At 37.8% G+C, this 14,729-nt stretch overlaps 1 protein-coding gene across 1 annotated transcript; it reads right to left on the minus strand.

Moving 5' to 3' along the window:
- Positions 1-1,864: 1,864 nt before the first annotated feature.
- Positions 1,865-3,535, minus strand: LOC122025684 (transcription factor MYB59-like). Its single transcript, XM_042584522.1, has 3 exons — positions 3,006-3,535; positions 2,759-2,888; positions 1,865-2,651 (listed from the first exon to the last, which is right to left on the minus strand). Exons 1-3 carry the CDS (start codon positions 3,319-3,321, stop codon positions 2,159-2,161), a joined length of 939 nt encoding a protein of 312 aa, XP_042440456.1. The 5' UTR covers positions 3,322-3,535; the 3' UTR covers positions 1,865-2,158.
- Positions 3,536-14,729: the final 11,194 nt, after the last annotated feature.

Consider the following 14,729-nt stretch of genomic DNA (forward strand, 5'->3'; position numbering starts at 1 on the left):
CTCTTGAAGTTTAGTCCACTGAACTTCTCTGACTTTTCCCCATGACTGATTGGCGCAGTTCCAATCGGGGCGGAGAGGGCCTGCACGTGTTGAGTCTATTGCACCTCAACATTTCGTTCCGTGGTCATTTCAACAGAATCGATTCTGTTTCAAGATTGTTGCAAACCAAACAATCTGTAGTCGGAGATTTACAGGAAATTAGCTGAATCTAAATACTCGAATTAAATTCAACTCACAGTTAAGATGACCTGAGTAGATAATCTCAGACTGCCAGCAGGAGCTGGTTTTCTGACCTCAAAGTCTGAGCAATCAAAGCGTCCGAGCAGACTGAAGGATAGACAGGCAAAGCGGGAGACCGGTCGGGTAGATCAGAAGGGTGAGTGGGCGACCCAGCAGATGAAGAGTCCAACCGAGCGGACAAACAGAGCAGCGGACCGAGGCCTGTGATCGACGCAGTTTCCTTGAAACAGATTCGTCCCACCTCCGGCTGTGCTTCGAGGTTTTCTCGGATCGTCTGTTTCTCATGATACAACGGCAAAACTACGAATGCAACCAAGCACTGGTTGTTCGTGACGAACTGAGAATGCACCTGAGTGCTATCACAAGTAGTTTAGCCGAGCGGATGCACGATTGAGAGAAAAGAATCGGGGAACGAAGGTGGAGGAATTCTCTTGCTTTTGCTTCGTTTTCTCTTCGCTTTGCTCAAGATCCAGCCTCCTTATATAGGAGCTTTCATCTTGCCTGCAATAAATGATCAAATTATGATCATTTAATGCTGAGTTTAATTTCGCCATTAATGGGTTTAATGTCTTCATTAATGTCGAGATGTTACAGAATCATTATTAATGAGATTAATGTCGCCATTAATACTTAGACATTACGAAATCACCATTAATGAGTTTAATGCTGCCATTAATGTCGAGACGTTACGGAATCAGCATTATTTCACATTAATGCTTTAATTACACCCTTGAGCAAGATTCAAGTGGTAATATGTTGGTTCATTTTTTTGGGTAAATTTTATCTCAACCGGTCCGGCATTCGACATGCGCAAGTCGTGCTCGCGCACGAGTCAACCTTGGTTCAGTACAATCCGGGCCCTGGATTTGCACCCACCCCTGTGCACTCACGCGTGAGAGAGTCTCTCCCCATGCATATGTTATAATGCATGTGTCATAATTTAAACCAACAATAAAGCCAAGAGACTTTTAATGTGGGACTAAACTCATGCACAATAGAGTCTCTTCGTCTCCACCTCTTTATTCTATTCACATTTCCAACATTACATACTTTCTGATATGGTGATGAAGAAGGGTCCCATCAGAGATGAGTCAAAGCAGGGAAGAGCAGCTGACGTAGAGATCAAAGTTAAAAAAAATCAAGGTACGTAGATCAAGCGATGTCAGTTGAATGACAACAAGGCTGGATGAACGATATGCCTGATCTAAGTTGACGAGCACAGCTCCGAACGGATGAACCTGTCCGAACGACCAGTCTATGAAAGCCAGCAACGGAATGATAGAGACAACAGTAAAATCCCTGAGCTACTGGCCTAGCTGACTGAGCATCATGGCCGAGCGACCACCAGTCGGCCTATAGCGGGACCCCTTGCATGGTTTGTCGTACCCTTTTGAAGATTTACGTCATTGACAATAGAGCATGTCTAGCAAATAAACCGTACTTTAGAAGCTTTCAACCTGTTACATTAGACATTTGCATATTCACTTAAGGAAAGGTGACACTTTTTGACTTGTCTCTTCCTAGGACGTTTTGGAAAACGTGCGTACGCTTTAAGATGTGTGCACATATACTACAGTGACACTATAAAAAGATATTTCTATCCACAGACAGAGATATGCGATGTTTCACTATTGAACATACTTTTGCTACAACATATTTACTGTTCTTCTACGTTTGTGTGAAGAATATCGACAGCATAGAATTACTTGCAACATTTCTGAACGTAGTTCCATTTTACAACCCATAGCATGGATTAACAGATGATTAGCTAAACTTTGCAGAGCTACAGTACATAGCATGGATTAACAGTATCAATTAGCTAAAATTTGCAGAGATCTTGGCCTATCCTATTAGAGGCCTCCCTAGGAAACGTCTCGGACTAATTAAGGGAACTAAAGAGAGATAGCTATAGTTAAGTTCAGGGTTCCAAGGAATCTTTACTCTGTTTGCAATTGGAGTCGACGAGGTCAGACATGGAGGTCATCATCCTCACGTCTTCAGTGTGTGTTCTCCACAGTGACTCACAATCTTCCCACAGCGGAGAAGCCATAGGGCCACCCATGATGCAAGCTGAACCATCCTTGTAGTCTTCGAAAATCAAGTCGCCAACTGATTCCGATGCAGCAATCTCATTCCATATCTGATCCATTGTGTACCCTTTGACCTCTGAGAGATCCAAGGAGTTCCCCGTTGGAATATTGCTACCAGTTGCATACTTCGTCGCTGTGAGATCCAGTTGGGATCCATCGATAGACGAGGAGACATTACTTGAAGCGGACGAGGGAGATGACGGCGGCGAAGAGACGACACTGCCACTCCTCCCCTGTGCCTTCTTTCTCATCAGAGTCCTCCAGTAGTTCTTGATCTCGTTGTCGGTACGCCCGGGAAGCTTCCGAGCAATGCGAGACCACCTACAGGGCACAAGTTTAAAACTGGGATACTCGATCACATCACCAGAAAGGATACAAAACATTATCTGCTTCACATCAGAAGAGAAATTAAGGAGAGTGGATATAACCTATTGCCCCACTTATCATGGAGTTCAAGAACAAGGCGTTCTTCTTGGGGGGTCATGCGGCCGCGTTTGAGGCCGGGATGAAGATAATTGACCCAGCGCAACCTGCAACTCTTGCCCGTCCTGTTAAGACCTACAAGAAATGGAGGAGGCATGGAGGTTAAGGTTAAACCAGCACGGGTTGGTGCCACCCTTTAGGTGAGGCCCGATCAGGGGCCTATCTAGCTATTTCCCCCGCCACCGCTCAAACCTGACACCTCGGCTAAGAAATCCCAACGACGTTCACCGAACAAGCGCACAAACCATACCAGTTGGAGGTCCTCATGCTCCGTCCATGGCCCTTTCCTCGTCGCCGCCACCGCCGCTGCCTCCGGCATCATCTTTGTCATTGTCGTCGCCGTGGCAGGTGCCATCCCGAACAATCCAGGTCTCTGTTTCTCGCTTTTCGATCTCTCCTGGACCTGGCCTGATGCTGCTCGCAATTTATGCTGATTGCTGAATGACTGAGAGGCGTTCGGTTGCCGTGCACAGGCTTTTATAGGCACCCAGCCAGCCACTGATGTCATGGAATTGATTTATAAGATCCTGTACTACTTCATTTAGTTGTACTCCTCTGACTAATTACGCGAGCTGTGAGAAAGGGACAAACGGGAATCCGATTGCTTTCTTTTTCAGTTTTTTTCCCAATAACACACAAGATGTATATTGAAAGCAGAAGTGCTGAGTTATGTAATAGATAAATCGTTGGCCACTTGTGCAGAGGGGAAAGGGAGGAGAATGCAAGCTCTCGGTGAGTGAGAAGTTGGACTCGATTCAGAGAACGAAAGGGGAAAAGAAAGGAGGAGAATTAATTATGCCAACGACTCTTTCAGTAACTTGTGGTTGAATATTCAGTGGAGACGATTCAGTTCAGACAGGTTGAATTAATTTAATTTCCTGGTAAAATGAACTAGTACCGCATAACATAATTTAATCCTCAATTATCTATCCGGTCGCGCATCTTGTTTAGGCATTAAAGGTCTCGGGGATCATGATAGGACATTCAGATTATCATCTAGGTACCGGTGATTAAAATCCCAGTTACGACGTATTTGCAGGGATTTTTCCTCCACATAGAGAGCATAATTAGCCAAAGGATGTTGGACATCTGGACTGGCCGCCGCATGCGCTTCCCGATTTACCCTGGTAGTCGGTGGAAAATTTCCGTAGGATCGAGTCGGTCACCACAGGGATAGTCAATGAGGCTAACTACGATTATCATTTTTTTTAGACATTAAAGCCCCAGGGTTATAGTACAACGGTGTGAAAGTATTCAATTGTCTTCCAAGTACTCATGATTTAATTCCTAATTATGACGTATTTACATAGATTTTTTTTTAAATAGAACTTACAACTAAGAGATACTGGGTTTCTAGACCACTCGCTGCAAGTACTTTCAATTTATCCTTGTGACTGGTAGAAACATTTTTTACGGAATCAGACCGGTCACCCCAAATTGGATGTTATCTAACCTGGTTAATTATTATTATTTTTTGATTAGACATTAAAGAGAGCCCCCTCGGGGCGGTGTTGTGTTAAGATATAAGGTGTTGTCACATTAGTTCATGAGGTCGAAACTCGATACGTTCACCCATGCCTTCCCCCATGCCTTAGCCACTGCACTAATGACTAGTAGCTACCCTTAATTTACCTCTTCCGTGTTGTTCTAGGGACGAATTGATGAAAGGGTGTTTGGATAAGCGGATTACCTTTTATCACATTATGTTAGACATTAAGAGCGCCCCGAGGTAGAGTTGAATTTATTATTATGGGGGCAAAACTTGGTACAGTAGGTAGGGATTGATTCTCAATAAAGTTGAACAAACAACCGTAGTAGTGAACTACAACTTTTTGATTTAGCTCTTCACAAATGGTCGTGGGATCGACTGTGTGGGACCGCATGATAGTTGATTTCACCTTTTTTGCTACAATTATTTTTGCTACAATCGATTTACCCCCGTTCTTATTATACTGAGGCAAGAGATAAATTTTCTATAGGCGGATTCTCTCGGAAAAAACTCCTTCCACCCCTACTAATAATTTGCATGTATGATCTCTCGTGATTCACCTTCCTTCATATAACTCGGGGATAGATTGTAAGAAACGCATGGAGTGAGTATAATAATCTTTTACTATAATTATTTAGACATTAAATAGGTTGTAAGGAACGTCTGAGGTGAATATCATCACATTTTACTAAATTGTTTAGACATTAAATGGATTGTGAGGGAGGCTTAGGATGTAATCATCTTTTATTATAATTATTTAGATATTAAAAGTTGGCTAAGGATGATAGATTTACTATAATATATAGAGATCAATTTTTACAAGCTCTTTGAAAAAAAAAAAAAAAGACTCCCACTTGTTAGTCAATTTGCCTATAATTTATCTTTTTTTTTATATAATTGAACTCCGAGATAGAGAGCTAATCACCATAACTACACCTGTTTAGACATTAAATTTTGCAGTTTGGATGCAGTGCTGCCGTCAAGCGAGCTTGAAAGCTGAATATGAAAAAACGGCGGGCCTCCACCTGACTGGCTCTCTGCTGGCGACCGCATTCCGGATGCGACCACGAAATAAAACAATATCTCGGAGCACTAAAGCGAGAGCCGGAGGCGGAATCGAGGCGAGTGAGTGGGAAATGCTGCGGTGGTGACGCTGACACGCTAACCACACTCGGAGGAGCGTGTTGTCCTTGGCGAAGCCTCACTCCAGAAGAGATTAAAATAAAAGAGAAGAGACGGCAAGTGGGCAATAGGTTAAAGCGATGAGGCATCGTGACGTGGATGCCACCATATAATTTCAAGTTTGTAGTTATATAATTCTCAGAGAATGGAAGTACGTACGTGTGCATTCCGGTAATTACTGATCAGCATTGTAGTATTTAATCACTCCGATGATGAGATATCTATACCTGTGTGAGCAGTTGCAGTTGATTAATTGCTGCCTTTTTGATCTATCGACATTCTGTAGATGAATGCAAATGGAGTGATTGAATTAAGGAGGAAAGCGACAGATCCATGCCTCCATCCATACTCTCGCTCGGTGGAATATTATTAGTGCTACTCCTTTCTTGAATCACATTCTTCATGTCCCCTAAAATCTGAACCGTGCTTTAAATTGCTTAGCGACGACGAAAGGAATGAGCCTGGACCTGGCTTAATTATATTGTTGCTCGCTCGCTCGCTCTATTCTTACAAGTCGCGCCAGTTCTCTTAGTCTTTCGTACACTTGTTGGCTTGATAACAAGCTATATATTATTATTAGGAAGGTTGTTTTGCAAGGTCTTTTTATTTGGAAGATTGCAACAGACAATTATGGAAGCGATAAGGATGCGAATAGTTGTCCAACATGGCAAAAGATTATTGATCACTGAAAGTTGATTACAATTAATGGACAGTACACACACACAGTGAGGGGGTTGAAGCTAGCTAAGCCTATGTGCCATGATCGTCGTGCAAGTGGAACCAGTGCAAATTGATGGGTGCAGCTAGCAGCTTCTCTGCTGCAATTCTCATTATATATATTGGACCCATACAATGTGATATCATTTCGGTGCATACTGATGCCATTGAGCCAACAGTGTACGCGTGCAATGAGTGCTGTCCGGATCTCGGATATAGATTACACTACGGGTTAATCTTACAAATTATAAACTATTGAGGAGGTTTTATGTACACTTAGACGAGGGATTAACTATTGATTTAGGTTTAATTGAACATTTTGGGAATATAGGACAAGCATCAAGATCACCTCTTTCAATTCATTCGCGAAGGATGTCTAGTTATTCATACATGAATGAATTGTGCACGAATCTCAAAATATTATTGGAAATTTTGCACCACACCAAATCACTTATAATCAACCTTGTACAATAGAATTAATTATGAGTTAATGAATTAATGAATGTATTATAGAGTTAGTGGTTAGTAGATGAGAAGTTAGTGGGTTATTTGATGTTTATAATCAAGGAGTTAGTAAAGTAGTGGTTAAGTCATACTTAGTCTATAAATGAGTTATTAAAGGAGAGTTTTGATGTAACGATAAAGTTATTATCGTGTAAGCTAAAAGTCACAAATTCAAGTCTCAGATATGTAAAATAAAATAGTACACTTATATAAATCATTGCACATTTTTTATTAGCAAGAGCTCAACTCTTCTTTGGAATCCTTCTAATGCCATCAATCTAGTCCTTGCCACAAAGTCCCATCAAAAGCAATGTTAGATAGTATGCATGTCCTTCTAAGTTGTGTCCTAGTGTTCGCCTTGTCGATCATGATCAGCCTTGTGAAGACCTTTGCCTTAGGAATATTCCAACATAGCTAGCCTCTGTCCCAACAGCTCCCGTACCATCTAAAATGGGTGCTCCATAAGATCCCTTGGCTTCATGCCATTAGCAACTCAGTGGAAGAATTTTTGAAATTTTATCTTTCTCCTGTGCATCTAACTTTTGCCCTTTGTTGTTGTCAGTGTTTAGCTTTCCCAACCTTTAGAGAATAGATATGGTGAGATATTGTTGAAAATGATTCATTGTGTCATGGCCGCCATTTGACCTACCGTGCCTACCCCTTCACGTAGAGGTGCTTGGAATCATGAATTAGACTTTGGGTGTTGATAATGAAATTTAACATTGAGTGGGTGCATAAACTATGGCATCCTAATTAATCTAATCCTACACATATGTTCTTAGGATTTATATTAAAAGCAATAGATACATTGAAAACAATCCATATATATGATGCATCAATTATAAAATCTAGCTATCATTTATCTTTTAGGCATTATTGAAACCGAAAAAATAGTTAACAATGTGCTAACTTGAATTCATCATAAAAGTCATTAATCTTACTTGTCGCCGGAGTTCCTACAAACACGGAACAATCTTCTACAAGAGTGGATGAACCTTCTCAATAGAGAAGAAAGAAGGAAGGATAAAGAAGATCAATTGAATGAAAGATTCAAGATGTCCAAATTAATTGGCTATTTTACCTTATATACCTTAGCTCATGTTGGACACAAACAATATGTTGTCGGAGATTTTAGGGACTTAGCTGAATTTAAAATTACACAGAATTTAAATTCAACTACTTAGAGTTGAGTTGACCTGAGCAGATGATCTCAGGCTGTCAGAGAGGTCGGCCGAGTCGAGCAGATAGGTCGGGCTGTCAGAGAGAGATTGGCCGACCGGGCTAGCAGACAAGTCAGACGAAGATCCTGAGCGGATAGAGAAGTCTGACGGTTGGATGAAGAGACCAACCGGACGAGCTGACCGAGGTCTGCGAGTCGCAGTTTCCTTGAAACAGATTCACCCACCTCCGGCTGTGCTTCGAGTCTTACAAGGGTCGTCTGTTTCCCAGGATACAACGGTTGACCGTGGACTCCACTAAGCACTGACGGTCATGGCGAACTAAGTGGCACCCGATTACTATCATGGACACTCAGTCGAGCAAGAGTTGCACGACAGAGGAGGAGGAAAATAGAGAGCCTTTGCTTCGCTTGCTATATATTCTACTTATGATCGAAGCCTCCTTTTATAGGAGCTCAGATCAATGGCCAGATTTTACTTGGGCAAATTTTGCCCCGACTGGTCTGGCATTCGTATGCTCAGGTTGTGCTCCCACACGAGTCAACTTGGTTCAATGCAATCCGAGCACTAGATTTACAGGGCCCCTGCGCACCCACGTGTGAGAGAGAGCCTCTCCCCATGCATTTGTTCATATCCTTAATGTATGTGAATCAATATAAACCAACAAAAATACCTTGAAACTTACAATGTGGGACTAAAGTCCCATTCACAATGAAGCATCTTTCCTCTTCCATTTATTCTCCATTCACTTATTCAACAGCTCATCCTATAGGGATCATCCACATAATAATCCATAACCTATTAACAACCAATTATTATTAATGAAATGGATTAACAGATCTATATATTGAATCCATATCAAATAATATAAACCCCACTTCATGCTTAATACATTATCACTTAATTGAGGTTTAGATCCTTAATGGCATAATTATTGTGTGTTGTTGTTAATCAAGTGATAGCTCACCAAATAGATATTAAATCCTACAATCTCTCATTTAGACTATACTTAATATCATATACACCACACAATATCTTAGTTGAGCTCAACATGCCAAAACTTTATGGATTAAATACACCTTTAAATAATCTGGTCCATTAATTAAATTAATACAAGACTAAAGAAGTTAGAATTAGGATAACTAAACAAGACCCAACAACAATCATAATATTAATATCATTAATGATATAGATCAAATATGAATGCATAGTATAAGAATGACACAAAATGTGATCTATAAATATTCATTCTTAATAAGTTCTCTTTATGACACAAATAGGATCTGAATCATATTTACTAATATTTTATGTTAAATCGTAGTGGTAAATAATAATTCAACTTTATAACTTAAAAGTAAGTCTCACATCATATTTACAAAACCGTATGCAAAATCGTAATAGTAAATCATGATATCCATATGTTAAAGAGTCACAAGTTTATACACGTGTAAAAACTTTAGTATATATAATAAGTCAAAAATATATATGTTCATTAATATAGAGCATCACACAAAATATAGATTCCTATCAAATTGGTAATTCACAAAAGAATGACCCCTCATATTCAGTATATGCTGATTAAACACCTTGGGTGACAAATCCTTGGTGAGCGGATACGTTAATATGGAATTTTCCCTTATATGCTCTATCATAATTTGACCACTCTGAATTGTTTCTTTAACCTCCAAAAATTTTATGTCGATGTGTTTAGATTTTAATAAATTATGGTTATTGTTGGAAAATAATTTCACAACTTTGTTATCATAGTTGATTGTCAATAGCCTATCGATGCCCCTCCAATGATATGTAACCCAATGATAAGGTTCTACCTCCATATCCCATGGATGGAAGCTTTATAGTAGGCTATAAACTCTACCTCTATAGTGGAAGTGACTATTAGCGTCTGTTTGATGTTTTTTTATGATATAGTCTCTCTAGCCAACATGAAGACATAACCTGAGACGAACCTCCTACTATCTAAGCATTTGACAAAATCAGAGTATGAATATCCAATGATCTCCAGATGACCTGATCTCCGATATGTGAGCATGAAATCCTTCATTCTTTGAAAAGACTGCATAACCCTCTTTATAACTTTCTAATGCTCTAATTCATGGTTACTCAAATATCCATCCAACATCCTCATAATGTATGCAAGATTCGGACGTGTATATACTTAAGTATATATCAAACTCCCTACTTTCGATGCATAGAAGAATTGTTGCATTTCCTTAATCTCAAGTTCATCGTGTGGACATTGTTGCAAGCTAAGTCTACCACCCTTTGATATAGGAGTGTCATTAGGAGCACAATTCTACATGTTATATCGAATGACCTTTTCTATATAGTTCTTTTTATGATAGTCCAAGTGTGCACCTTGAACGATCATGAACAATATATCACCAAGATCCTTCATTTTAAATTCACTGGATAGAAATTATTGGTCCCGTGTAAGCTAACTAAAGGGGGGGGGGTGTGAATAGCCCTGCAAATTAGAATTAAAAAAAAAAGGATCTTTTTCTTTCTTTTTAGCAAAGACAACACACGTTAGTTAATAACAAACAAATGCATAAAAATGAAATAAGAGACTAGAGATTACTTGGTTTACAACTAGATAGTTTCTAGTCCAAGAACTATGTAAAAGCACTAAAAAGACTCCTTCTTTAAGCAAAGCGTTAGAGGCGGAGCAGCCTCTTACAGAAGTTAAAGCGTGAATAGAAAATTATAGAATTCAAAAGTTTAGATTGAGTGTGTTGTTCGAACTAAGATGACTAGGACTCAATTTATAGTCCACTGGTCAAAAGTAGCCGTTTTCAAATGTAGCAGATTTTGGGCACTTGGACCAGGTCCAGATGCCTCCACTAGTCACCTTGATCCACTTCGCAACGGCTTCATGATAAGCCCCTTATTAGTACCCAGGCGCCTAGAGGCTGCTGACATGGACTCCAAATTTGATCCTCGCTGCAACATCTCAACGAGGTGCCTGTCCTTGGTCCAAGCTTGCCTGGGTGCTCGGACCTGGTCTGGGCACTAAATCAACTTCGTGTTGAATTCTCCAGCAGCTCTCTAGTTACTTGGGTAATTCTCTGGTCATCCAAAGTTGATCTCACTCAAATCCAACTCTATCCTTCTCATCGAGCAGACTTCCTCCCCGGCATTTTATCCCTCTGAAGAGCCGTGCACATTCTTCTCATCTATCGATGTACTCTTCCACATCTCCTCGTCCCTTGAATGCATCGAGCCCGTCGACTCACTTCCCATGTCATCCTTCTCGCTCGCTGTGTCTTCCGATGAACTTCTTATGTTCTTAAATCCCTGCATACTTAGACACAAGACATTAAATACGCAGGACCTAACTTGACTTGGTTGATCATATCAAAATTTACCTAGGGTACTTATAGAAATGACTTGATTTTTAGTAACAGACTCTTATCATTACCTGCAAGTAATATATCGTCCACATATAGAACAAGTATAATAAACTTACTCCAACTAAACTTGATATACAAATATTGATCAACTGAATTCTCCTTAAAACTGTATAAAGAAACAACTTAATCAAACTTATGGTATCATTGACAAGATACCTGCTTTATCCCATAAATAAATTTCCTTAGTTTACATGCTAGATGCTTTGAATCTCCCAATTTAAAGTTCTCTGATTGCACCATATATATTATTTTCTCATTGAAAAACATAATCTTTATATCAATTTGGTGCAGTTATAGGTCCTAATGAGCTATAAATGCTATGATCATCTTAAGGGAGTCTTTCTTCGAAATCGATGAAAAGTTTCCTTATAATCAATGTCCTCCTTTTGATTGAATCTCTTGGCGACTAGACATGCCTTAAGCTTTTTGACATTGCCATGTGAATCATGTTTGATTCTAAATATCCATTTACAACTAACAAGTTTCCCACTTTCAAGCAATTCAACAAGTTCTCAAACGTCGTTGCCCGCCATATACTTCATCGTAGGATTGATGCGTGCTAGAGGGGAGGGGGGAAGAGGGTGAATAATACTCGTGGCTTTTTCACTCATTTCAAAAAATACAGAATAATGCAGCGGAATAAAGAACAAGTAAAACAAAGCTAACACCTTTGGTTTTACTTGGATCGGAGCTCGTGATGACTCCTACTCCAAGGCCCGCGATCGTTGATTGCTTACGTTGGGAAATCCACTATCAATTTGTAAATTTTTTATAAAGAAGAGTATAGAAGATTAAGTATTTACAACAAGGTTTACCGACAATAAAGAATAGCAGTAGATCGTTGATTGTCGGAACAACATAGAAAAGAGCATCGGTTGTTCTTTCTTGATCTTAGAATATCTGTCGAAGCAACTGATTGATTCCTCCTTTTATAGCCAACCCAGACTTGATCTAGATCTATTGATCTCGGGATCTGGTTTGACTCATCGCTGATCAGTCGACCGATCCTCCTAATCAGTAGATCGATCTTGCCTGAATCGGCCCGGCTTCCACCGTTCAGTTGACTGAACTCCAGGTTTGGTCGACCGATCCTTCAGTCGAACCCTATCAACTGGTTGGAACTCTACTCTACTTGCTTGGAGGTTCGGTCAACCGATCCCCGGTTCGGTCGACCGATCAAGGTCGAAACTTCTACCTACAAAATGTTAATTTCCCTGTAAAATAGAGTTAGACAAATAACAAATAATAGTAAAGCAATATATAACTTTTGACAGCCTTCAGACTGTCCGGTTCTGACTTTTGGATTTTCTCTGGAAACCCTAGGTTGAACCGACACAACTGTTCTCTCTTCGGGGAACGTGTCCTTACATATTCCTCCAAGGAGAGTTACCTTTTGCCAAATCGATCCTCCAGATCTACTGGACTTTTGCTCAGCGCTTGAGACTTCGGGTCTTTATGCTGGACGTCCACTCCATGACCTGTCTAGACTTTCACCTGTCCGCGACCACCAGGATTTTCACCTAGAATCCCCGACTCTAGGATTTTGCCCAAAGTACTCAACCCGCCAAGACTTCGTTGGCCTAGGGTTACCACCTCTTAGGACCTAGGGTTACCTCCCCCTAAGATTTTTCACCTACCTAATATCCACTAGAACTTTTATGTAAGAATACTTAGGACTTCCCTGTAAGTTCAATTACACTTGTTAGACAATAAGTAACCTTAACTTTGAATTCTTTGCCATAATCAAAACTTAGGTTCTACCGTCTGGTGTTTCTTGCACCAACAATCTCCCCCTTTTTGATTATACCAACCTGGTTCAAAGTTAAGTAAAACATAATAATATGTACTATAATATAATGAAAGAAAATTTAAGCATGAGCATAAGTAAAATAAAATAATTTTGACATATTAAAAAAAACTCTCCCTTATGCTCATGTTTTATGTTTAACTCTTAACTTTAACTTTTCTCTCCCTCTTTGTCATATATAAAAAAAAGAGTACTAAGAGAGAGAAAAAGAGTCTTTAAATTTGAAAGGCGAGTTTTTAATCTTTTAAACTCTCCCTGAAGGACAACAGTTACTTGGCCTAAAAATCATTTACCTTTTAAACAAAATAGCTAAATACCTATCTTTGAAAAAGATTTTCTTGAAAAAAAAACCTTAGTTCAATACTTAGCTTTTAAAAAGTTTTTAATAAAAATTTAGTTAAGTACTTAGCTTTAAAAAGAGTTTGATTAAAAACATAGTTAAGTGCTTAGCTTTAATTTTTTTTAAAAAACTTAGTTAAGTACTTAGCTTTGAAAATGACTTAGCCTTTATAAAAAAAACTTATTTTTTTGAAAAACTTAATTAAGTATATAAAAACTTAGTTAAAAATACTTTTTAAATTTTTTTTTTGGGATTTGAACTTCCTTTTTGAAAAATTATCTTTTCAAAATAGTTAAATTTTCTTTTCAAAAATAGTTAAACCAAAAATAACACTAAATTTAGCTTTAGGGTCATAGAGTCCAAGCTGTAAAGATCTACAAAATTACCTTTGAAATCTTGAAAACAATGCTTTAACTTTAACGACTTAAACTTCCTTTCACTCCCCCTTAATTAATGTCAAAAAAGATAAATGCTTTAAGCTTTAGGGTCATAGAGTCCAAGTATGAGAGTTCAAAGTTAAAATACAAGTTTAAAGTAAAAGTAATTATTTATTTTTCTAATTTTCCGTCTCACTCATTCTATGTTATCAAGTATTTTCAACTTATGAGTTTGTGTGAGATGGAGTTGAATTAATTTTTAAGTTAATTCTATCTATGACTTTAAAAAATATTTATGATATTGAAGAATATTTAAGTTTGTAATAAGTTAAGTTAAATTTGGATTTAAAAAATGTTAAATTTAAAATTTAAAATAATTTTTAATTTTGAAATTAATTAAATTTGAACATTTGATGATAATTAAAATTTTGAAGATAATTAAAATTTTGAAGATTAATTAACATTTGAAAATAATTAAGATTTTAAAAATTAATTATGATTTAAAAATAATTAAAATTTGAAAATATTTAAAATTTTGAATATTAAATTAGGATTTAAAAACTAATTAATATTAAAAAATAATTAATATTTTAAAATTAATTATGATTTAAAAATAATTAATATTTAAAAATATTTAAGATTTTGAACATTAAATTATGATTTGAAAATAATTAAGCTTTTAAAAATTAATTATGATTTAAAAATAATTAATATTTGAAAATATTTAAAATTTGAACATTAAATTATGATTTAAAAATTAATTAATATTTAAAAATAATTAATATTTTGAAAAATTTTGAAATTAATTATATTTTTAAGATTTTGAAATAAATTAGGATTTTTGAAATTAATTAGATTTTAAAATTAATTAGAATTTCAAAATTAATTATA

The sequence above is a fragment of the Zingiber officinale genome, chromosome 9B (genome assembly GCF_018446385.1).
Source record: "Zingiber officinale cultivar Zhangliang chromosome 9B, Zo_v1.1, whole genome shotgun sequence".
In the NCBI taxonomy this organism is placed as follows: Eukaryota; Viridiplantae; Streptophyta; class Magnoliopsida; order Zingiberales; family Zingiberaceae; genus Zingiber; species Zingiber officinale.

Bases quoted from the DNA above. Each gene is read 5' to 3' on its own strand.
- LOC122025684 (XM_042584522.1), bottom strand. From the start codon at position 3,321: ATGACATCAGTGGCTGGCTGGGTGCCTATAAAAGCCTGTGCACGGCAA. The intron at 2,889-3,005 runs GTTTGAGCGGTG...CATTTCTTGTAG, and splicing joins TTTCTTAGCCGAGGTGTCAG to GTCTTAACAGGACGGGCAAG. The intron at 2,652-2,758 runs GTTATATCCACT...TGTGCCCTGTAG, and splicing joins CATGATAAGTGGGGCAATAG to GTGGTCTCGCATTGCTCGGA.